This window comes from Doryrhamphus excisus, chromosome 10 (assembly GCF_030265055.1).
Source record: "Doryrhamphus excisus isolate RoL2022-K1 chromosome 10, RoL_Dexc_1.0, whole genome shotgun sequence".
NCBI classification, from domain to species: Eukaryota; Metazoa; Chordata; class Actinopteri; order Syngnathiformes; family Syngnathidae; genus Doryrhamphus; species Doryrhamphus excisus.
Window position 1 is genome coordinate 12,561,289 of NC_080475.1, and position 26,079 is coordinate 12,587,367.

At 41.7% G+C, this 26,079-nt stretch overlaps 1 protein-coding gene across 5 annotated transcripts in view; it reads right to left on the bottom strand.

Annotated features, from left to right (window-relative positions):
• agrn (agrin) overlaps positions 1-26,079 on the bottom strand; it is a 238,539-nt gene that overhangs the window by 20,279 nt on the left and 192,181 nt on the right. For all 5 annotated transcript variants that reach the window (XM_058085205.1, XM_058085207.1, XM_058085203.1 and 2 more), the window contains 11 exons: positions 25,601-25,728; positions 20,938-21,052; positions 19,166-19,285; positions 17,785-18,162; positions 17,424-17,616; positions 14,050-14,265; positions 13,266-13,495; positions 9,415-9,549; positions 5,168-5,258; positions 4,929-5,093; positions 3,699-3,810 (listed from right to left, as the gene is read on the bottom strand). In XM_058085205.1, the coding sequence (XP_057941188.1) occupies positions 3,699-3,810; positions 4,929-5,093; positions 5,168-5,258; positions 9,415-9,549; positions 13,266-13,495; positions 14,050-14,265; positions 17,424-17,616; positions 17,785-18,162; positions 19,166-19,285; positions 20,938-21,052; positions 25,601-25,728 (1,883 nt within the window). The remainder of the gene's footprint in view (positions 1-3,698; positions 3,811-4,928; positions 5,094-5,167; positions 5,259-9,414; positions 9,550-13,265; positions 13,496-14,049; positions 14,266-17,423; positions 17,617-17,784; positions 18,163-19,165; positions 19,286-20,937; positions 21,053-25,600; positions 25,729-26,079) is intronic.

Below are 26,079 nucleotides of genomic sequence, written 5' to 3' on the forward strand. Positions count from 1 at the left end.
ACGACTGTGAGCAATAAAAAGGTGTTAGATGCTGCGTTTGTTTGTTTTCTTGGCTCTTGCACTCGGTGAGGAGTGATTCTTGTGTGCTGAGTGGGTGAAGGAGCCAGAAGAATCTGTACATTTTTTTTTTACGGTTTTCCAACAGCTGCACGTATTTAAGGAGCTACTACATAAATGTTGGTCAAAGATACTTTAAATGACAGGAGTGTTTTGCTTGTGTGTGTTTTTTTTAAAGTAGCTACTGTTAAAATACTGGGCTGTACAGTGGTCAAGTGGTAAGCTGTCTGTATGTGCGTTGTGATTGGCTGCCGACCAGTCCAGGGTGTACCCCGACTCTCACCCAAACACAGCTGGGATAGGCTCCAGCATATCCCCAGTGAGGATAAACAGCATAGAAAATGGATTTTAAAATGCTAGTCAAAGATCCTCTATACAACAGAAGCACTGTTTGTTTGTTTTTGTTTTTTTTGTCTCAGCAGTGATTCTACCTTGCTGATGTTCGAGTGGGTGAAAAAGCGAGCGCACTGTATGACGACGAAAAAGAACAACACGGCAGCCACACGTGATATCCCCCACCTACGCTTGAAGCTAATGGAGACGTTGTGTTTTGCCGCCGACAAAAAAAACAATGGCTGTCGCAAAAGATGGCCACCTTGCCTCCCACCTTCACACCCCGTCCCCACCCCCACAGCAGATGGACCGAGGTGAAAGCCAAAAACGTGTTCTCTTCAAGCGCCTTTATGAAGTGACAAATTTGGCCCACCACTCTGCAGAGTTGAGAGCGGGAGTGAGAGAAGACACTGTGTGAAACATCTCAAAAGTGAAGCGAAGGTGTCTCATTACCTTGCGTGATTTCTTATTTCCAGACAGCACATCATAGAGAAAGAACACACAAAAAAATAGGGAGGAAGAGCGTTAATAAAAGACCGGTAAGGGTGCACAGTGCAAGGGGGGGCATGCCGAAGCCTGCAGAACATGCACGCAGGAAACGTCTTCATGCAGCCGCTCAGAAAACTCAGGCCGTGTCCACACAAAAAAAAAAATCTCAGTTTTTATGCAGTTTGGTCATTCGTCTACATGGAAAGTAGACTATTATTTCACACTTCTTTTTTTTTAAATGTTTGGCTTAAAAAATACTTAAGAATTATTAATATTGATGTATGTTATAACATAAAATATACAACTAAAATATAGAAATACATACATTCTTCGCACATAAGAAGAATGAGTACAGGAATAAGAATGTTAGGAATAAGTTGTACTGCAATTAAATATAAGTATTTTAAAAATAATAAAAATGGAACATTGTAATACTAAATTTTATAATAAATAATTAATGAAAAAAAAATACATAAATAATATATTTTGGTTTTAGTGACTAATAATAGATTACAAATTATATAACAAATATATAAAAAATATAAAAAATATAAAAATATATATAACAAATAAATATTAATAGTAAAAATAATTATTAGATTGCAGACATGTTAATTAAATTATATACATATAATTTAATTAACATATTAAATTAACATGTCAATTAAATTATTAGATTTCATATAATAATATACAACATTATTATGAAAAAAAAATTCCACACAAGTGGAAATTTTTATAATTCTACAATTTATAATTCTTACAATTTTTTAAACTTTATTACAGATATGTAATTTGGTATCATTATCATTATTGGTATCATTATTTTAATAAAAACATAGCAGGATTGTATATAATATTACAAAAATGCATTTTTTTTGGAAATGGTACTTTTTGGGTTTTAGGAAGGAGGATATCATTATTGGAAAAAATTAAGATGCATATCATATAAATCTTATTATTTAAAATTTTTAATTTAATTTAAATTATTTAGATGAAAGATAAAAATGTCTAATTATTAAATGTTATAATAAAAAAAGCAGCTTTGAAAATAAAAGACCTACTCTGTAATAAACCCCTTACCTTTAATAATAAACTATTTCTTGTCCTATAGTGCCACCAACATATTATTTTACTGTAATTTCTGTGAACAGAAAATCTGATTGAATTCAAAACAATAAACAAGCTAGGTGTGGACAAAGCCTCAACTTGGGGAATATGAAACAAGCAGCAGTGCCAGCATGCAGGAGTGAGATTAGTACGATAGCTTTACGTGCACATCAGCGCTTGAGAAGACCATGCAAGAACAAGCGGTGTCCCTCAACAAGCGACATTATCCGCCCCTTTCTCGGCACGTACTTCATCATGCTGCCTGTCCGAGCCTGTCCTTGATATGATGAACACACAATATCATATATACATATTTACAGAATATTAGTCCATGTCTGCGTGTGCAAACCCTTATAGTCCCCTATAGACCACCATCTTCCTCCTGAACTTATCTTTGCTTTCTTCTGCCTCTGTTTTAATAAGATTTTCTGCTTCTATTGCCGGCGTAAGACGCGATTACCATATGGATGATGAAAGAAGGTGGTGATGGTGATGGGGAGGGGGGGAGTAGCAAGGGTAAATAAATGCTTGCGAGAGAAAATGATGAGAGTTAACAGAGCGCATGTTCATAAACGCAAATGACAGCGTTTAATGTAATTGGGCAGCTCATGGAGGGGCTTATCTGGCATAAAAAGCTCACTTTCATCGAGAAGGATGCACTTTGACGCCGCCACTATCCACCTCCGACGCACCACCGTGTGCTCCTCGAGCTATTTTCATTGGCCGGGTGTCCAGATTACAAGGTTTAGACAAATGAAAGACTCATTACAGAGAAAAAATGTGTCCCTCAAAATGAATACATGCAAATATTCCTAGCCTGAAAATGCAATTTATCCTACATGTTTCCATCTCAACAAGTTTAGACCTGGAAGTCAAAATCGACTATAATTTACGGGAATGGGGCTGGTGAACAAGTTTGTTGGAGTCATGTGATCAAACCGTGGCGTTATATGACCGTTTGTCTGACATTTATGCTACTTAAGCCACTGCATGTTATGCATAGGCAAACTTCTGTGATACGCAGTAATCACATGATCAAACGGTCGACATGTACATCCGCATTAGCTGCTTCAGATGTTGCATCATGTGCTGTTAGCATAGAAAACCAGGGCCAACATGACAGAATTATCTTGCAAGAACAGCAATTTTTGCACTAATGATATAAACATTGCATGATATTCTGCTTGCATTGAACAATATATAATAGTCTTGTGTTGTCTAAAATATGTCCAGAAAACCGAGGAAACAGGTTCTGGAGTCACATATTCAACATGTTCATAAGCACACGTGGTTATCTGGAAAATCTAAATACTGATATTTACTGCTATATTTACTGCTGTATGATGTCTTGGTTGCTAAAATGCAAGGATAACACAGGTGAATATGTTCCAATACACGGTATTGTGACCTAGCCTTTGCTACTAGCTACTCCCGTCTCCCTTTGAACCGATAAACAAGCTAAAAAGTGGGCAAACAAATCACATGACATCATGCTCATGTAAACCGACACAAAGAGAACGGTTAAATGGAGTCCTATTATGTAAATGTACAGATTAAAAGTTGGTTGCAATGATGTAGAAAAAAGCTGATGGACCAATAAGAGGATGGCAAAGCACGTAAGCACATAAAGACCCACTAATAGCATAGCATGCTAATAGCAGGACATTACACATTTGCAGGAAACAAATGTCGGTATACGATACGCTTACCGGCGCCTCTCCTCGCATAGCATCCTTCTTGTTCACCATGATCTCTCCTTTGCGGTTGGAACGCTCCAAGTTGATCGTGTTCCACACGTTCAGCTGGATAGGTTCTTTACTCCTAAATAGTAGACAAATACCAGCCAGTGAGAAATAAAGAGTAAGAATAGATTGTAAAGGAAAAGAAAATATGTTAGGATCGAGGTAGAAAATTTTTCTGAAAAAAAAAAAACTTTTGAAGTGAAAAATCCGCCAGAAAAAAAAGCATAAGACAGCTAGATACACCCATCCCGGCTAGATGGATAATTCTAGCTAGCTAGCTAGCTATTTCGCTTGGAAGGACCCAGATGTATTGACAACGGCTGGAGAGGAACTTGGTTCTTTTCCTCGCTGCAGCTAGCTAGCTCGCTAGTTGTGGCCAATGCAAACTACACCCAGTGACAGCTAGCTACACCCATCTCGGCTAGGCGGATAACTCTAGCTAGCTAGCTAGCTAGCTATTTTGCTTGGAAGGACCCAGATGTATTGACAACGGCTGGAGAGGAACTTGGTTCTTTTCCTCGCTGCAGCTAGCTAGCTAGCTAGTTAGTTAGTTGTTGCCAATGCAAACTACAGCCAGTGACAGCTAGCTACACCCATCCTGGCTAGACGGATAATTCTAGCTAGCAGCTATTTCGCTTGGAAGGACCCAAATGCATTGACAACGGCTGGTGAGGAACTTGGTTGTTTACCTCGCTGCAGCGAGCTAGCTAGCTAGTTGTTGCCAATGCAAACTACAGCCAGTGACAGCTAGGTTAATCATGTACACAACAATATAGTCGAATAGTCGAACAGCAATACGTTTAGTAAGGGAGTCATCAAATACGGTATCGATTGGCGTCGCCTGTGTCAAGCTCAATTCGAGACGCAATACGGTCACGTGTTTTGGTTGATCGATCATCGGAGCATCCATACTTCTTACCACTGGATTCCATTGGGAACATTTTATTAGTCCTTTTTGGGTTTGTAGAGCAAAAATCCTTTCTTGTAGCGCATTTATCTGACAGCTTACACAGGGAGAGACTTTGATTGCATTGCTGCGGGCATTTTGGGACGCTGGCTCATCAGGTAAGTTGGAAAAAACTATTCAAGTGATTGAAAAAGTCTCTATGGAACAGAGTAGAATGATTTCAAAGCAAATATAGCAGTTAGCAGCAGGAACAAGGCATTGTGACGTTCACAGACACGCCGACTGCTCACCTGATGGTCGCAGGCCCCTTGCCCAGGTCGTAGCGGAACTCCAGGAAGCCTTCATTTAGTGACAACGAGATGAAGTCTCCCTTTCCGTCTGATTTCTGCCCGTTGTAGAAGATCATACCGTTGGAGTTGTTGGCCATGAGAACCAAAGTCATGCTGACTTTTTGGCTACAGACAAAAAAAACACATGCAGAGGTCAAACAGGTCATTTGGAACAGTGGAATGGTGAGTTGGTGAATTACCGTAGATCATGGCCGTAAAGATGGAGACCCTTCAACTCCAGGTAGGAGTCGCCATTGAATAATGGCATGTAAGCTCCTCTCCTCTCAGCCACTGGAAGCATAAGAACGTCATCAGTGGAATTGTTAGGTTTTGATGTTGAATGATGACTTGAATTCTATGTCATTCGTTTTCTTTCAATGGAACAATGGAGTATCAGGTTGTGCAGGGGCGTCAAACGGCACTATGTTGTATGGTGCATCTGCACTGAAGGCCCTCCTCTTATCCTCACGAGGGTCGCGGGGGGTGCTGGAGCCTATCCCAGCTGTCTTCAGGCGAGAGGCGGGGTACTGGCATCTATCCAAACACAGGGCACATATAGACAAACAACCATTCACACTCACATTCATACCGATGGACAATTTGGAGTCGCCAATTAACCTAGCATGTTTTTGGAATGTGGGAGGAAACCGGAGTACCCGGAGAAAACCCACGCATGCACAGGGAGAACATGCAAACTCCACACAGAGATGGCCGAGGGTGGAATTGAACCCTGGCCTTCTAGCTGTGAGGTCTGCGCGGTAACCACTCGACCGCCGTGCCTCTGAGGACATGTGGAGTTTAATTCTTCTTGTTTCTCTTTCGGGTTTTCCCATCAGGAAATCAACTGCCTCCATCCAACCCCGTCAACACCAACTACCCTCATGTCCTCCTTCACTACATCCATAAACCTATTTGGTCTTCCTCTACGCCTCTACGCAGCATCCTTCTACCAATATATTCACCATCTCAGTCTGGCTTCTAACATGTAATGTCCCTCCTGATCCTATCCATCCTGGTCACTCCCAATGTGAACCTCAGCATCATCATCTCTGCTATCTTCAGTTCTGCTTCCTGTCCTTTCCTCAGTGGCACTGTCTTAGAACTACCACTGGAAATAATGCAGACAGTTTATCCTGGCAGGTCTATTTAAATTTTTTTTTAAAAAAAGTGCATGAGTGTGTAGGATGCCCAAATACAACACAAGAAGAAGAAACAACTTCACATTAACTAAGTATTCAAGAGCCACCACCGTGTTTGGCGCAATGCGATGCACCCACACGCTCCACAGCATCAAGACAGCGAGGGCGCTATAAATCGGTAACGGGTTGGAATTAGTAAGCGTGTTTGAGTCGGGCGGGCGGAGATGAGAAAGCTAATTAGGTTGTTGTTCCAAAAGACTGAATCACGATGACGCACACCAGCTGGAAACTTGCACAGACAAACATCACGCACTAAACTGATTGGTTCTATTAATAGCCGCTGATTGTAATTTCAGCAGAGACTTTATTTGGTCGTATTCTTTCATTCCCAGATTATGACTGACACATTGCAGGGTGGGGGGAAAAAGACGTTCAGCACTATTTGAAGCCTATTAAATGTGAATTTTATACTGCTGAAAGCCTGCTTGTTCATGTGGAACATTCAATTTGGGCTTTTCTATCTCCAGTGGTAGGATTCTTCTTTAAATGATGCAAAGTGGACTTTTTAATGATGTTCTTACAGTATGTCTCCCGAGAGCCCGTTTACGAGCACCAAACAAGAGAAAAATCTATCATCTCTCAACCAATGAGTAATTTTTCTAAGAAAGAATCGTCATGATAGCACCTCTGACCTTAAGACTAAGGTCCCACATTATACTATTCACCTGAGATCGCACAATAGTGTATCGGAAGTGTGCTGTAGCACGTCTAACAGATTAGCGTTAAAGCTACAGACCCATAAATCGGTGTTTTTAAATTACAACATGGAGGTCTTTGTCGTCGTCTTGCAAGAACGACGGTTGAAATTTGTATTGTACTTTTAAGAGCAGGGGTCTCAAACTCAATTTACCTGGGGGCCACCGGAGCTAGGTTCTGGGCGAAGCCGGGCCGCATCAGGTTTAAAAAAAAAAAAAAAAAAAAAAAAACGCATTTATTAAAAACTGGAAAAAAAATCAATAAAAAAAAAATCTTCAATGCTTTTGCTTCTGCTATACCCTACACTTTTTCAGTACTTTTTCAGTACTTTGGTTCATTAGCATTAGCATAATTTGACCCAGTTAGCATCGTACTCAGTTCCATCTGGGAGCAGAGTCGTAACTAACGACATGTTTGATGAGATGCTTTATCTTGACGTGTATTTTCCGTTTTATTCCAAATCATTTCCTGCATTTATTTGTACCCAGCGTCATAAGCCTTTAGCTTCATTGCTAATCCAAAGCAAAACAGGGCGGGGTAACAGGGTAGGGTAACAGTATGGGCGGGACAAAATCATGTTAATTGTGTCCGGTGTGCACACAGCTTTAAGCTGTCATTTCAACATTAAACTTTGGTATCAAGGTGGGGGGCCTCAAACTAGCGTCTCGCGGGCCGCATTTGGCCCGCAGGTCACGAGTTTGAGACCCCTGTTTAAGAGTATTCAAATGTCGAGATTTTGCTTCTGTGAGATAACTAAATAGACGGGATGAGCTACGTAAACACAATAGCTACCATTCTCTAAATAGTGACATGAACCCTGGGAACTCAGAAAACGGGAATAGTGAGAGTCCCAGTTAGCGGGTGAATCAAATCAAACAGATGGAGGTGAAGCTAAAATCGATGCCGTGCTATCGACAGTACCCCCCCCCCCCCCACACTCAAAAAGGCTATTTTTGATTTATTTATTCTTTTAACACAGAAATCAATGAGATGAATAATCGCGTCAGTCCTCCGCCGACTGCCGTGATTAATGGTGGCGTCAGTCAGCCGCCCAGACGGGCGGGCAACATTTAGAGATAAAAAAAATACAAAAGCAGCGAGCCTGGTGGACAAAAACTAGACTGAGAACTAGACTGACAACACTTAAAAAGACAAGGGGTGTTCGGGTAAATAGGCCTCCAGGAGAATTAGTGTCATATTAGTCGGGTTCACACATTCGGAACCAAGCTTAGATTTTACTAAGCTAGAGTGCTATTTGGGATTTGTGACTTTGACCAGAGACATAAGACGATTGGGTTTGCTGACATGGTTTACCTCCATTTTAAGCTTGTTGTATGATGATGTTAACACTTTTTTATACTATAAACAACACAGGGACTTGATCAGCTAGTCCATATCTGGTTGACTTAAGTGGTTTCCATTGCAGGGTCAAACTGTTGCTATCATAAAACCTGTACAGACAATCATAACTGATCTTGATCTCAAAATTAGCATCATAACTCTTCTGTTTGCTAACTTACCAATAACCGTTGAGACATTAGTGTGTGAGTGACAGGAAGAAAAGCAACGACTTGCTTGGAGGACAAGTCGTTTGATGACAGATATATATATAAATCTTCCTCGCTGCAGCTAGCTAGCGAGTTGTTGCCAATGCAAACTACAGCCAGTGACAGCTAGGCTAAGCGTGCAATACGGTCGCCGGTCACGGCTAGTCCATATGTGGTTGACTTAAGTGGTTTCCATTGCAATCCATTGCAGGATCATTATCTCAAAATTAGCATCATAACTCGTGTGTTTGCTAACTTGCTAATAACCGTTGAGACACTAGTGTGTGAGTGACAGGAAGAAAAGCAACGACTTGCTCGGAGGACAAGTCGTTTGATGACAGATATATATATATATATATATAAATCTTCCTCGCTGCAGCTAGCTAGCGAGTTGTTGCCAAAGCAAACTACAGCCAGTGACAGCTAGGCTAAGCGTGCAATATGGTCGCCGGTCACGGCTAGTCTGTATGTGGTTGACTTAAGTGGTTTCCATTGCAATCCTTTGCAGGATCAAACTGTTGCTATCATAAAACATGTACAGACAATCATAACTGATCATGATCTCAAAATTAGCATCATAACTCTTCAGTTTGCTAATTTACTAATAACCGTTGAGACCGTTGAGTGTGTGAGTGACAGGAAGAAAAGCAATGACTTGCTCGGAGGACAAGTCGTTTAATGACAGATATATATATAAATCTTCCTCGCTGCAGCTAGCTAGCGAGTTGTTGCCAATGCAAACTACAGCCAGTGACAGCTAGGCTAAGCGTGCAATATGGTCGCCGGTCACCGCTAGTCCATATGTGGTTGACTTAAGTGGTTTCCATTGCAATCCATTGCAGGATCATTATCTCAAAATTAGCATCATAACTCGTGTGTTTGCTAACTTGCTAATAACCGTTGAGACACTAGTGTGTGAGTGACAGGAAGAAAAGCAATGACTTGCTTGGAGGACAAGTCGTTTAATGACACATATATATAAATCTCGACATGGCGACTGTTTACCTCTCTCGCAGTGCCTCCCTTCACGTCCCATGGGACACTCGCACTTGTAGCCTCCCTCGGGGAGCGCCTGGCACTGGGAGGACGGGTGGCATCTGTTGGGCTCGCACGGGTCATGGACGTCAGCACAAGTTGGACCTACAGACAACGTAACACAACAATGAGTTCAACTGATTGGAGGCCCAGGTAATGGAGGTCATGTTCTAATAGGATTTGTAAATTAAAACAGGGGAAGGACCATGTTTCTGGTTCAGTGCCCCCAATGGCTGCTGGTGCTTTGGCCTCGCCGTTACTTCAGTAGTCAAAAGCCCTGTGGTGAGGAAGCACTTTAATGAGCTTCATCCTTGCTGAGCTCACAGGGTTTGTCTGGACGTTTTTTTTACCCTCTTCTTCTCTTATTGTGTTTTCTTTTAATCACAGTTCTTCCCTAAAGCAGACATCGGAATTCACACTAGTTTTCAAAGAGCAGGTCCAGAACCACGGGTCTTAGACTAAAAACTTTCGATGTTGTAAAAAAGCTAGGACTTTCATACATTTTTTGGAGTGGACGCCATGGGACAATTTCAAAGTGTTGAAATGAACTCAGAGCCTGTTAAATTTGCTGTGTACTCGGGTTGTAAAACTACATGTATCAGTAATTGGATTTTTCGGTACAGAAAGTTGGGTACAGAACTGAGTTCTAAGTGATTAGCGTCTCACTACGGCGGAGCAGTCATCACCTCAATACCAGATAAAACTTAAAACTACGACAGAAATGTTTTGCACGTGGTTGAATATTTATTCCTTTTAAAGTTGATAATGTTGTTTAAATGTGTGTTTAAGAAAGCTGAATCCTACTGTGTTCAGTGTTTACATTTCAATAAATGTTTGTTTAAACATGAGACCTATAATATTTGTGATATATATATATATATATAAAATATATCTGATACTGCAAAAGCAGTATCGGCCCAAGCAAAATCGGCCATCGGCTAAGGGTGATGGGAAAAAATCGGTATCAGCCCCCCAAAAAAACCCTATCGGTCAATCCATAGTAATAATAATGATAAAGTTAAAATAAACAAACCACTTTTTCATGGAAATTACTCATTTGGATCTAAAAATTTTCCGTTCAACCATGCATGGTGATGTCAACTTAAGCTAGCACTTTATAAGAAGAAAAACACGGTGGACCGGGAATGGACGAATGGACGAATGGACGCAGGACACTAGTTTGAGGCCCCCGCCTTGATATGAAAGTTTAATGTTAGTGCGGCCAGCGCAAGTTTGATATGGATGCTGTATGGTATCATGTACCCAGAAAAAAAATTATTCCGTTTGATTAATGTTCATGTTAAAGGTTAAATAACTGTTAATAGTTATCCTCCCTATCCGTGTGGAAGTAGTAAGTTTTTGGCTATTTAAGTTTAAAGGAAATAACTTGAAGGCTACTGTTTAGGTCGCTAGCTCTCTAGTTTACGAGTTAGCATGTGTCTCAAGACCCTGCAGTTGCGCAATATGTTGTAAATAAAAAGAGTATAAATGTGACTATAGTCGTGTTTTGTCATGTCTACAGGGCTCTAATAATGCTTTGTTCATTTTAATCTGAAAAAAATAATTTGTCTACCCACCAACTATATGTGGTTTCTTAAGTTTTTATTATTTGCCGTTTTATTATTATTATTATTATTATATTTATTTATTATTACTGATTGATTGATTTTCTTTATTCTTGATTTGTTTATTTATTTTTTTATCTTATTTTGTGTACAAAAATAAAAAGTAAGCTATTTGAGAACAGTGGAATGTTTTATCAGAGCTTTTCTTGTAGAAAATTGGAACCAAAGCAAAGTTTTTTTAATTTTTTTGTTTTTAATAAATGCGTTTTTTTTTGTAAAACCTGATGCGGCCCAGTCTCACTCAGACCCGAGCTCCAGTGGCCCCCAAGTAAATTGAGTTTGAGACCCCTGATTTAGACGGATGGGTCGACTACAGTGGAGTCCAGTCGTGGCAAAGCGGAGCCAGACGTTGAAGACCCTCTTTCATCATCAAAGTCAACACTTCCCGGTGAAATACGTAAACGGCTAACATAAAATCTACGTGTTGCCATTTTTCAGGGAAAGGGGATGGGGCTACAAGCTACAAGGTATTATTTCCTCCCTTCAGCCAATCAGCTCATTGGCTCATTAGAATGAACAGAAAAGAAAAAAAAGTGTGGTCATGATTCACAGACTATTTTCACAATGGGCAAAATTTTCCTTGAAAACGGAGGTAAGTATTGAACCATGACACCCCTTGCTGGGTGGTGCTTCATTGGATCTTGTCAGCACAAAGGTGCCTTCTTCACAAAAAAAAACCCTGTGTACCCAATGTGGGAATAATTAAGCCCTTTTTAGAACAAGACACAAAAGTTTACTCCGTCAATTAACTTGGTTCAGGCCAAAAACTTTGTGCAAACAGCGAGGGGGGGTCCACGCATGATTAGACCGCACTGCTGTCTGCTCTTAACTGTGCTCTCTTTGAGATGCTTGTTAGCTGGAAGCTGCTGCAGGCGGAGGAACAACAAGAAGGGGATATGGAAGGAGAGATAGGCCAAAGGGCAATTACTGAGCATTTGGTGGATGTTTTCTGTCCAAGTCTCAACATCTTCAATGTCTGTGTTGGACTCGAGCATTTGATTGTGTTCACAAACAGCAAACAGCACCACAGGAAAGGGAGACATGATCAAATTAGGCTAGTCGGGGGTTTTGTCCGAGAAACTCTTCAGCGAATCAAAACTGTCAATGTGTTCTCGGGAGGATTTGGCAAAAGTGAAGGACTATCTTATTATTGATTGCATGGGTTTACTTCTTTTATAACCAAAATAAAAGGCCATGTCATTTAGTTTTGTGGCATCTGATGTGCAGTCCGGTGTGCCCTGCACATTTAAAAGGCAATGAGAGGCGTTCATTTGATTGGTTAAGATTACTGTGTTATATCCTCTCATGCCTTCTTTCCTCCCTCAGTCAGTGGGAGGGACAGAGGTGTGGGTGCGCCAGGCTGCGCCGTTCACAAAAATTCTCCGCTGGCCACACCCCGTTGGCGTAGGCCTTTGTTACATCAAATGGATGCGCATTGTGGCATCTGATGTGCAGTCCGGTGTGCCCTGCGCATTTAAAGGCAACAAGAGGCGTTCATTTGATTGGTTAAGATTACACTCGGCTGTGTTAAACCCTCTCATGCCTTCTTTTCTCCCTCTTTGCCACTTCAGGCAGTGGGAGGGATGGAAGTGTGGGTGCGCCAGGCTGCGCAGTTCACAGAACTTCTCCGCTGGCCACACCCCGTTGGCGTAGGCCTTTGTTACATCAAATGGATGCGCATTGTGGCATCTGATGTGCAGTCCGGTGTGCCCTGCGCATTTAAAAGGCAATGAGAGGCGTTCATTTGATTGGTTAAAATTACTGTGTTAAACCCTCTCATGCCTTCTTTCCTCCCTCTTTGCCATTTGGCAAAGTCAGTGGGAGGGACAGAGGTGTGGGTGCGCCAGGCTGCGCCGTTCACAAAAATTCTCCGCTGGCCACACCCCGTTGGCATAGGCCTTTGTTACATCAAATGGATGCGCATTGCGACATCTGATGTGCAGTCCGGTGTGCCCTGCGCATTTACAGGCAATGAGAGGCGTTCATTTGATTGGTTAAGATTACACTCGGCTGTGTTAAACCCTCTCACGCCTTCTCTCCTCCCTCTTTGCCACTTAAGTCAGTGGGAGGGACGGAAGTGTGGGTGCGCCAGGCTGTGCCATTCACAAAAATTCTCCGCTGGCCACACCCCGTTGGCGTAGGCCTTTGTTACATCAAATGGAATCAATGGATGACACTGTTGCAGTGTCAACATACCCCAGAATCCTTTGCTGCACTGGCAGTGGAACATCTCAGCCTCTTTGACCTGACACGTGGCACCGTTCTTGCAGGGATTGGGCAGGCAGGGGTTGTTGCCGCACTCGCCAACGCCGCTGCCGTAGAGACTGTCGCCGCCGCTCTCCTGCAGGTTGAGCACCCGATTGTTGACGTCCAGCAGTCGGATGCAGCCCATAAGACCTGAGGCAACGGTGGTCCGCTCCCGTACGCTGCACAAGACAGAGAAGGAGGAGTCATCAGTATTTAATTTTAGGAAGTAATGACCATCAATATTGTTTTATGGGTTATAATTTAATCACAAAATTAACTACATTTGAATTGTTCTGTATACATTTGCTTAAAAAAATCCCAGAAGATGTCTGGTGGGATACTTTATGGTCATCTCCAAGCAATGCGCTTCTAGTTTAAATATAAACATCCAGATATAACCTGTCTAACGCTATTATTTTCTCCTGTTCAGAGAGGCATTCCGTGTCAAAAATCATGATGCAAAATGTCAAATTTGATCTTTTTCACTACATGAGCGCAAATTTCTCAATTATTGCCTCAGGCTTTGGAAGTAAGACATATGAATAAAGACTCCATAGCGGATTAAAATGTCAGGATCCATTAGCAGAATGGACAGAGACAGGAAAAAACAAATGTGATGGTTCAGAAGAAGATGTTAAAAGTGCCGGATTCAATCGCAAAAGAATCTAACCACGGCAGCAGGGTTGCATTTGGAACTTTCCTAAATAATAACAACAACAAAAAAGACACTTACTCCTGTTTCATTTCTTCTGGTACTCCTCCAATGAAAAGGTCGGTGTCCAGGTTCAGGCCATCCGTCCCGCGTGGACTCTCGCCCTCCACATGAGGCTCGTTGTCCACGCTGAGAATTGCGCTACGACGATTGCGGGTCACCACGAGCTGATGCCAGCGGCCCTGAGTCACGTCCACCTTGCTGACCACGATGCCTGTCCCCGAACCTGTGTTGAACCTAAAGAAGGACAAATGTTAATAATACAATCATCCGTCGCCACATCGCGGTTCAAATTCTGCATCTTTACTCTATCAGGGTTTTTGAAACATATGTTAATTAATAAATTATGCTCTTTTGTGGTGTAATATAATATAAAAATATAAATATTATTATCGTATATATAAAATATAAATATTATATATATAATATAATATATAAATATTTATATTTATAAGATAAAAAAGATGCATATTGAAGCAAATGCAATGTTTTTGGCCAGAATTCAGCATTTTTGAAACATATGTTAATTAATAAATCATGCTCTTTAGTGGTGTAATACAATATAAAAATATAAATATTATATATATATATTATCATATATAAAAAATATAAATATTATATATATATAATATCTAAATATTTATATATATTTTATAATATAAAAAAGATGCATATTGAAGCAAATGCAATGTTTTTTTGGCCAAAATTCAGCATTTTCAAACAACAAAAAAATTATTTTATTTTAAATCGAATAACTATTATTATTAATGAGACATTCCATTAGTTTTATTGTATGTAGTATTTAATACTGGTCACCAGGTGTCAGTAATGTAAGTTTTACATTGGGCTGTTCAGCAGGCTTTTATTGCAGGTTTGAATTGTCTCACAACAGGTGCAATAAAAAATAATAAACGCATAATATCCCATCAATCCATACATTTTCTATGCCGCTCATCCTCACTAGGGTATGCTGGAGCCTATCCCAGCTCTCTTTGAGCGTCATAATAACATAATAACCATGACAATAATAATCAAAATAACACAGCTACTGTTGCGGCCGTGACCCAAACTTAACTCTGAACTCCCGATGTCACTTCCTGCTCACACGTTCGAAACACATTTATTGCAACACACGAGTGGGAGTCTTATTTATGTCTTAAATGGCTTATTCTCTTTGATTATATCTACTGTATTGGGTAATACGATTGCAAAGGTGACTACAAGGATGTTATTTCATATGTCCAGGGCTCTAATGATGTTAAAAAGCGTTTTTTTCCCTGCCTGATTCACTGAAAATAATTACTTTGGTGTTTTTTTTGGACAAAAAAAATTATAATCCTGTATCAAAAATTATGAAAAACAATAAAAAATCCTCAACACTACTCCACACCACCCTGAACAGTCAGCACTGCAGCAAGGATGATCCCAACATAACAAAAAGTACCCTGCTGGTCCACCTAAAACGGGTAGTGTAGGCGAATCGGGGTTGCCATGGTGACAACAGAGCTACAGTTAACCTCTTTACAAGCCATAGTAGCACCCATTTTATTTTAAGCAGGCGTAACGTTATGTACAACAATAAGTATCTCTGTCATTGGAAATGTGACTGTAATGAGACTTCATAACCTCTTTTTGTGTCAACCGTTCATCCACAGAACAAATTCTCGAGAAAAAAAAACAGAGCTATCATCCAAACTATGTGCTGCCATTTGCCATAAATAATATGTTGTTGGATTTGCAGTACCATGGGTGGTAATATCAGCGGCTTCGACATAGCACTTAAATTGGCTTCTCCGACATTATTATTACATTGTGCAAGTGTACAATTGTGATGTGACATATTCCAGCTCACTTTCCGCACATTTCATCCCACCACATCTGCATAGAGTTCATCGAACCGCTTTTACTTTCGCCGCTTTAACCTACAAATTCTATCCAATAACCTTCTCTGTCAATATTTATTTACTCGTCGCTGTTGTTTGCAACGTGCCTCATCATCGCGCTGCCTCCTATTTGTTTTTAGTCTTATCTGTGCTCAGAGGCGCAGCTGCAAGGTGAAGGAATTTCAATTTGCGGAGGTGATGTGAGTCCTAAATTCCGCTGGCACGTCTTGCTTTTTGACATGGAAATGACATTGTTGTCACACAAGTGTAAAAAGAAGCCGAGCATTGTAAAACTAGCTTTATTTCACCAGTGGAATCTTACTGCTCAGCGGAGGGGATTGGCCTTTTATAGTAAGTATCGGCCGATACCAATTGGTGGACAATCAGTCGGAGCACCCGTAATTATACCACAATTTAACTGTATGTGTGCATGTTAAAATCTCCCTTCAATGTGTGACCCCTAGGAGTTAGCGCGCAGGCCACACAACTAGGAGACCAGGGTTCGATTCCCCGCTCGAGCGTCTCTGTGTGTTGCATATTATCTCTGAGCGTGCGTGGGTTTTCTCCAGGTCCTCCGTATTTTTTTTCCCACATTCCAAAAACATGCTAGGTTAATTAGCGACTCCAAATTGTCCATAGGTATGAATGTGAGTGTGAATGGTTGTTTGTCTATATGTGCCCTGTGATTGGCTGGCCACAGTCCCAGGTGTACCCCAGCGAACCTCGTGATTGATAGATGCGTAAACCCCCTTCACACAACACAGTGAGATGCCTTTTCACTTCCTGGTTGCTTCTGAGCATGTATTTCAATGGGAGAGATGCAGGCCGAGCTCTTAGAAAATGCACTTCTGGCTGTTTTTTCATGTTAAAACTGCACCAAACATGCACTCCTTGATTGTGGAGTTGCATCATCACCTCTTTGGGAGTGATGGCCTATTTTTCCGCAATGTTTTTTTTTTTGGATTGTCAGAATTTTATGAGATTTAGGCAGTTTGATAATCAAGAATCCACTGTATGTCACATCCTTTTAAGGTCTTAAATAACAACACATATGAAAATCATGAATAAAAGTCAAAGAAAAAGCTAAACGCATGTGTGGTTATGCTTCTTCTACCTTGGATGCTTGGTGAAATTCCTGTGAGGCATGCTAAAATCCAGTGCGATACACTGATGTCATGCAATATGTTCAATGTTCAGTTCAATGTTCAGTTCAATGTCCATAATAATGTCCATAATATTTATTCGTTTTTTTTTCCTCAAAATTTTTGGCCAGGTTTAGGATGTTCGATAATTGACATTCTATAATATACTCTAATTTATTTCTTATTTTAAGGCTCCTTTTTATAGGTTATAGTATAATTGTATAATAAGGATCCATTAATATACTTTGTTAAGGGTACTCTTTCTTTTGCAGTAAGTGTCGCTTGACTGGGTTCTTTTTAATCAACACCAGTGAATACATTTCCGATTTACTTTTACTGCAACTCTACTGTGTAAAAAACAAGTTTTTACCTGAGCTCCACTTTGCCATTAACCAGTGCCAGGGAGATGAAGTCCTTCTTGCCGTCCTGGCCGTTGTAGAGCAGGATGCCCGTCATGTCGGCAGCCCTGAACTCCATGGCGATGCGGACCGTGTGGTAGGCGGTCATGGTCTGGAAGGCCAAGTAGGACTGGCCTCCGAAAGATGGGATGAAGTACTTCATTACTGTAAGAGGGGACAGAGAAGTACATTATGTACAATGGATAGTAAAAAAAAAAAAAGCTCTCCATCAATGTGTCCTCATGTCCTCTCTGTGGAGGACGACTTGATTGGGCCAAAAATATAATATATTATATATAATATACATTCAGACATTCAGTTATTATAACTTACCTTTCTCACACACAGGCCCCCCCCGCCCAGCAGGACATTTGCAGCTGAATTCATTTCCGTCCTCCTCGCATGTTCCGCCATGGAGACAAGGATGGGACTCGCAGGCTCTGTGGTGTTTGTGTAGTCTGTCCCACACATGAGCGACAACGGCGGCGGTGGTGGTGGGGGGCATCGCTGTTGTGGTGATGATGGGTTGTGCCGTGGTGGTGACAGCCGGTGAAGAGGCAGTGGTGGTGGTCCGTCTGCTGGTGCTGGGCCTGCGGGTTGTGCCCGGGGGTCGACGGGTGATGTAGGGGGAGGTTACCAGATGTCTGGTGGTGGGAGCAGGAGTGGTGATTGACGCGGTGGTGGTGGTGTAGAAGGGCATGGAGGAGAGGCCTGCAAATGAAAAGGGTGAATGTTACAAAAAAATATATTATACTGTATTAATCGTACAGCGCAGACCTCACAGTTAGGAGACCGGGGTTCAATTCCACCCTCTATATGTGGAGTTTGCATGTTCTCCCCGTGCATGCGTGGGTTTTCTCCGGTTTCCTCCCACATTCCAAAAACATGCTAGGTTAATTGGCCACTCCGAATTGTCCATAGGTATGAATGTGAGTGTGAATGGTTGTTTGTCTATATGTGCCCTGTGATTGGCTGGCCACCAGTCCAGGGTGTACCCCACCTCTCGCCCAAAGACAGCTGGGATAGGCTCCAGCACCCCCGCGACCCTCGTGAGGACAAGCGGTAGAAAATGAATGAATGAATGAAAAAACCTTAGTTGAGATTTTGGTTGGGCTGCACGGTGGACGAGTGGTTAGTTCGCAGGCCACACAGATAGGAGACTTGAGTTCAATTCCACCCTTGGCCATCTCTGTGTGGAGTTTGCATGTTCTCGCTGAGCATGCGTGGGTACTCCGGTTTTCTCCCACATTCCAAAAACATGCTAGGTTAATTGGTGACTCCAAATTGTCCATAGCGTGACCCCCGGGGGTTAGCGCGCAGGCCACACAGCGAGGAGACCAGGGTTTGATTCCCAGCTCGGGCATGTTCTCTCTGAGTGTGCGTGGGTTTTCTTCGGGTACTCCATTTTTTTCCCACATTCCAAAAACATGCTAGGTTAATTGCCGACTACAAATTGTCCATCGGTATGAATGTGAGTGTGAATGGTTGTTTGTCTATATGTGCCCTGTGATTGGCTGGCCACCAGTCCAGGGTGTATCCCGCCCCCTCGCGGGTATAGGCTCCAGCATGCCCGCGAACCTAGTGATGGATAGGCACGTAAACCCCTTTCGCATTAACCGTACAAGATGGCAGACTATATCATGAGGGGTCAACATCCAGCAACTTTGCACCGGCTGTCTGCATGTGTTTATTATTCGATGAGTGTTTTTCTTACCATAATTGTTGAAGCGTATATTCTCGTCCACTGGCTTCTTGACAGCGATGCTGGTCTCCTTGGACACCTTCAGCTGTTTAAGCAACGCTCCCTCAATGTCCTCCACTGTGTATCTTGTGTCTGGAATAAAAAAAGAGGCATATCCACTCGGTGCAAGATCTCCAGAGTAAAGAAGACAGTTGATACATCAGCCTCCGACAGGCAGGAGGAAGGAGCGTGTCCCCTCAGGAGACCACTTGTCCTCCACCTGCTGGGTTTTCCAGATGAATTGCTCTTATATTGTTTGACACAGATGTTGGTGCTTTACTGGCCATAGCGGACAGTCGCATAACGGCGGCCGTTAGCCTGGGTATGAAGGACGCTAAGTGCTGCTCAGAATGAAAGGAGACACCTGGGATGGTGAAACTAGAGCTTTCCCTGTCGCTTTTTCTAAATGTGAAAGCGAGTTGGAACTTGTTGGCGATCATGCGATAGCTCATGTTTATGTAAAATATTCAATTTCAATTTATTTAGCTTAGGAAACAAGCAAAATAACTCGTGCGGGTTCACGGGCCAGGTATCAAAAAGTTTGGCGACCACTGCTATAGGAGGACTTATGAGACTTTGGTGAAAACTAGAAGCAAAATAATTGCTTGCTCGTACATATGAAAGATACACAAGCACCAACCTCAGTCATTCCGCAACCTTCACTGCCACTATATGAATAATGAACCCGTCTTGTACATTTTAGCACATTTTATAAACAGAGGCGGCACGGCGGTCTAGTGGTTAGCGCGCAGACCTCACAGCTCGGAGACCAGGGTTCAAATCCCACCCTCGGCCATCTCTGTGTGGAGTTTGCATGTTCTCCCCGTGCATGCATGGGTTTTCTCCGGGTATTCCGGTTTCCTCCCACATTCCAAAAACATGCTAGGTTAATTAGCGACTCCAAATTGTCCATAGGTATGAATGTGAGTGTGAATGGTTGTTTGTCTATATGTGCCCTGTGATTGGCTGGCGACCAGTCCAGGGTGTACCCCGCCTCTCGCCTAAAGACACCGAACCTCGTGAGGAAAAAAACGGTAGAAAATGAATGAATGAATTGTATAAACAGAGTTTCCAAAGTGCTGCACAGACTATTAAAAATAAAAAGTAATAATCCAAAACTAAAAGATCATTTAAAGATCATTCAAAAACAAGAAACTAAGCAATAAAAGTATAAAAAAATAAAACCAATTACAATAAAAACGAAGAACTAAAAGACACAGGACCATACGACTCACTCCGAGTTAAAAGCCAGAGAATAAAAGTGGGTTTTAAGACGAGACTTAAAAGCTTTCGATGTTGGAGGGCCTTTTTTTTTTACTTGGGAGGGGAGAGAGTTCCATAGTTTGGGGCCAACCACAGAAAAGGCTCGGTCCCCCCCCTGGTCTTAAGTCTCGTCTTAGACACCACAAGTTGGAGCTGGCCCCTCGGACCTCAGTGACCGCGCTGGAGAGTAAATTTTGGATGAGGTCCGAAATGTATTTGGGGGGCCAGCCCATTCAACGCCTTAAAAACAAACAATAAAATCTTAAAATCAATCCTAAAGCGAACAGGCAACCATTGGGGTGATGTGCTCCTCGTTTTTGGTTCCTGTTAAAAGCCGTGCCGCAGAGTTCTGGACTAACTGTAAGCGGGAGAGAGACTTTTGGCTAATTCCAGAATAAAGTGCATTACAGTAGTCAGTAGTCCAGACATGATGAAATAAAAGCGTGCATGACTTGCTCACTTCAACCCGGTTCTCGTCTCACCTGGTTTGAAATGAGCCTCCACAAAGGCCAGGATGGAGTTGCTTGGAGCCAGGTTACGGACACGGACGCTCATGAAGTCTTTGCGGACCTCTGACTTCCTGAATAGGTCATTGAGCTGAATAAAAGAAGAGAGGATGGGGAAAAAAAGTGTGAGAGGTGCGGAGGACAGATAATAAATGAGCCATCCTATCACTACACGGACTGTATAGTCTCTGTGCTGGAAAGCATGGCGGTGATTGAAGAAAGTGACATTTAGCTCCACGTGAGATGAAGAAGGAGGGATAGAGCTTGAAGATAAATGTCATGCTTCTGATTAGGTTTTCCCTCAGAATGTGCATTCAGTGCAGCTTCTATTCATGCTAGCTTCTATCCATACTTTTAACTTGAAAAATGTGGGTCACCGTTTACTGCAAAAAAAAAAAAAAAAAAAAAAAAAAAAAGAACATTCCTTCTGTATTCTTGCGATTTTGATTTGTACATTCACATACAGTCTACCTGCCACGGGGGCTGTTAACCTACTTTCCACCCCTTCCCCCATCTTCCGCTCTCTCTTCAAACCAAACATGAATTAAGCCCATCATCGTGTCCCATATAATGATTCTTCCCAAGAAATCTGAAAGTCACAATCTTGGATTTACAGATATTGTGTTGTACCGTTGGTGCAAACTGAACAGGGCCATACAATTAATCACAAAATCCTGATTACAAAATTAGAAAGCTATGAAGACGGAGGACTAGCCTTGCTACTTAGCAGACGGAAGGCAATATATAACACACATCTACAAGCTTGAATGTATTGTGTGGCGTACCTCAGGCATCAATACTGAGACCACAACTGTTTAATCTATACATAAACATCTGGAAAAGATTTTGAAAATATTATTTGCAGACAATACAACCACATTCTGCTACAAAAAAAGGCCAGTTAGGATAGTCCATAATGCAACTCATGGAGAACATACACACCCTTTATTCCTAAAAGTTCACTCATTCATTCATTTTCTGCCGCTTATCCTCACGAGGGTCGCGGGGGTGCTGGAGCCTATCACAGCTGTTTTCTGGCGAGAGGCCAGCCAATCACAGGGCACATATAGACAAACAACCATTCACACTCACATTCATACCTATGGACAATTTGGAGTCGCTAATTAACCTAGCATGTTTTTGGAATGTGGGAGAAAACTGAAGTACCCACGCGTGCACAGGGAGAACATGCAAACTCCACACAGATGACCAAGGGAAGAATTGAACTCAGGTCTCTTATCTGTGTGGCCTGCGAACTAACCACTTGACCGCCGTGCAGCCCAACCAAAATCTCAACTAAGGTTTTTTCATTCATTCCTTTTCTACCGCTTATCCTCACAAGGGTCGCGGGGGTGCTGGAGCCTATCCCAGCTGTGTTTGGACGAGAGGCGGGGTTACACCCTGGACTGGCGGCCAGCCAATCACAGGGCACATATAGACAAACAACCACTCACACTCACATTCATACCTATGGACAATTTGGAGTCGCTAATTAACCTAGCATGTTTTTTGGAATGTGGGAGGAAACCGGAGTAAAGTTGTGATTATTAAAATGCCCAGATCTGGTAAACTTGATCAACCACCAGGACTCTTCCCCGAGCTAGCTAGCTAGATACCATTCCTTACTGAGTAAAAGGCACATGGAAGCCCGTCCAGACTTTGCAAAAGGCACCTGACCATAAGAAACAACATTTTCTGGTCTAATGAGACAAAAATTGAATTCTTCGCAGTGAATGCCAGGCGTTAGGTTTGTAGAAAACCAGGAACCGCTCATCACCAGGTTCAATACCATCCCAAGAGGAATGGGTGAAACTGGGCAAAGACGGGTGCAACCATGGAATGGAATGGCCTTTATTGTCATTATACAAGATGTACAACGAAATTGGAGAGCTTCTCCTTTCAGTGCAGTAGTCAAGTTTAAAAAACAAAAAAAGTATATAAAGTAGAGTAAAAAAGACAATTTAACAAGATATATACAATATATATACAAGATATCCAGAATATACACATAGTATTGCACAGGAGCATATGCAGGAGCAGATATCTTAATTTTAGTGCAATGATCGATGGGTCATAGTGCAAATAATGACTGGTGTATACAGGTGAGTAAAGTCACATATGAGTGTAATGTAATGGGTTGTTAAATAAATAAATATGATTGACGTAGTAACAGAGGCAGTGATGGAAATATTGCACATTTGCATTATGCTAATGACCGGCGTACGTTGTATGTCTAAGTATGTCTAAGTATGTCTCTGTAGGACACTGTACCTCGGCAGCAGAATGCATTTGTCTTAAGATTGACTTTCTTGTATGTGTGCTTGTGGCCAGCGTGTTGTGTGTAAATGATGGAAGATGTCAGCGGCAGAGACGTACAGGCTAAAAGTGTTAACAAGCACACACACACACGTTGCTTTGAGGTACGGTAGATTAGGTCCCACTGGATGCTCGAGACTGCAATTCAACAGCTTGAAGATATGTTGTGACCGACCACACACACACACACACACACACACACACACACAAATGGCCTTTTTTCATCAGAGGAGCGAAGCAATGTCTTGACAAGGTTTGTTTAAAGTGACAATGATGACAGAGACAAACACACAGTGGATGATGGCTTTATATTGTCTCTGCAGGCGTCGCAGCAAATAGAAGCAGCTATTTTGGCCACGCTTATTTTTTTTTGTCAACTTTTCAAAGAAGTTCTCTCCTCTTGTGCTCATACTTTTTTGTTTTTTTTGCTCCGGTTTTAGTAAGCACTTTGACTTTTTTTTAATATGTTTGGATTATTTATTTTTACAATGTAATCTTTGCACCAAAAGGCAGGGAGCTGTTACTTTTTATAGTTAAAAGCATTTCTCTCAGATAGTATACGGCAACGCTACACTAACTCTTGAAAGCAGTGCATCGAGCCCCCCCCATTATAAAGCCAGTAAAAGTCGCCTTTTTTTTTTACAAAGATGACCTGGCAATTTTACACAATCAGACGTACGACCAGAATGTCTCTTGTGAGACAGGAGTGAATTTTGAATCACTTCGACGGCACTGTTGAATGCGATTGCTACTTTCCATATTTCCACATAACACCGCCAACATCGCCAAGCATCTGATTATCTGATTGCAAGATGCTGTGTCGCTGTGTGAAAGCACACACACTCTCCGCACAAATGTGGCAATCTCATTGGGTTCTGTATAAAAGGCAAAAGGTGCCACATCTCTCTGCCTCTGATGCAAATTTCAGCAAATAAATACTCTGTGTCCTCTTTGTACCATCTCAATGATTTGACAAGATCACAAGATATGCAGTACTGAAATGTCCCAGCAACATAGTATTTGTAGGTAAGAACATTGCCATTAAAGGGAACCTATTATGCTCATTTTTCAACCCTTTGTATTGAGTTGTGGACTCCTGTAGAGCAGCTACACACAATAACCCGCAAAGAAACGATTCTAGATCTTCCAGAATCTGCACCTATTCATTCTGTATATCCTTGGATTTGTGCTTCCCGCTATCCGACATCAAGCGTTTTGACCCCTGAAACTTCTTTCTGTAGGCAACCGGATGTATTTTTTTTAAATTAACTCCACAAAATGGCAGTAACTGCATTTTAACTATTATGAGTCGTCAGCATCCAGCAACTTTATTTACCTCTGCATGCACTTTAGCCTAGCAGTTTGCTATTTACCGCAATTACATTAGCTCTGTCGATGCTGCGTTGTGCAATATGTTTTCCCCCCCCACTTTCTCATGCACTCCAAACCATTTTCAAAGTTAAAAAAATACTTCTTATCCTGTATTGAAGACTTCAGTATTTAATTGTGTGAAAATGATTTTACCCAATTATCCTCCTTAATATTCAATTTCTGAAATGCATGGTTTGTCACCTGCCAACAAAAAAATGCTGTTCATTCAGTCTCCAGCAAAAATGCTTTCGTTTTTTTTTTTTTTTACCCCCAACAAAACTTTTGAAACTACCCCAGATGTGTTTGTGTGATGCCAGTGTTTGTGAAAATAGCGACACATAGCCTTAAAAGGATTTGCCAATACGCCTTTGATCCAACATCAAACATCAGCCAGACGCTGCTGCTGTTAATGTGAATGCATACTCTACTCTAGCCTACAAGTAAATACATTCCCCTCCATCACTTCAGCAGTGCTAGGTGTGTAAAAAAAAAAAAAAGCTGTAATGAAACCTGAAGAGGTTGAAGTATCCCATTCTATCTCAATGAATGGCCTCTAAGTAACTAAGCGCTAAGTCGTCTACAGTCACTCCTTGCGTGGTCTAGAGAAGGAAACAATTGGCAAACAATTGCAACCGTTAATAACAGATGTGGCCGTAGGTAACCCCTGAATGTATAAATAAGATAGCAGGTTAATTATCAAGCACGGTCGGCATCCAGTGTGTGTAGCGTTTCAGTAACTTGATTAACTTACTCCAAATGGAATATTTACAGCAAAGCCAGTTATACAGTAATTGCTTAGCATTAATCAACACCAGCTTCCTGCCAATTGTGTAGTGAGTAGTAATGAGTCTGGTAATTCCATTTCCAGTTACCATTTAAAATGAGGGTTACTTGATAAACATTTGTGATTCTTTTACATGGAAAATTAAAAAAAATTCATTAATGCACTTACAGCACTCTCAATGCTCCGGGCTGTCTCGCCAAAAAGCTCAGACTTGGGGTCCTCCATCTCAGGGGTGTAGAACATTTCCTGTCCCTCCACCTGGTCCAAGTGCAGGAAGCCAGTGAACTTTATGGTAGCTTTGAGGAGAGAGAAGAAGAAGACAAGATGTTTCAAACACTTTACCTCATGGATATGTTTTTTTTTTTGTCTTGATCTTGCTTCCCCCATAGTCTTCGTTTTGGGCTATCAGTGCCAATTTTGGGTTAGTGATGGACTGTAGTGCATCTGACAGACTGGGTGGTAAAAGTGTCTATATGGTAGACATGAGGAAGAGGTGGAGTGTGGAATATGAGAGGAAAGGGGGAAATGGTGGCCAAGTTTTACCAGACGGAGGGTCATCCCAAAAGCTGGCTGAAGCAAGGAGGGCTGGGTAAAAAGACAACATGTTATAGACACACATAACACACAACAGGAGGAAACGGCAACAC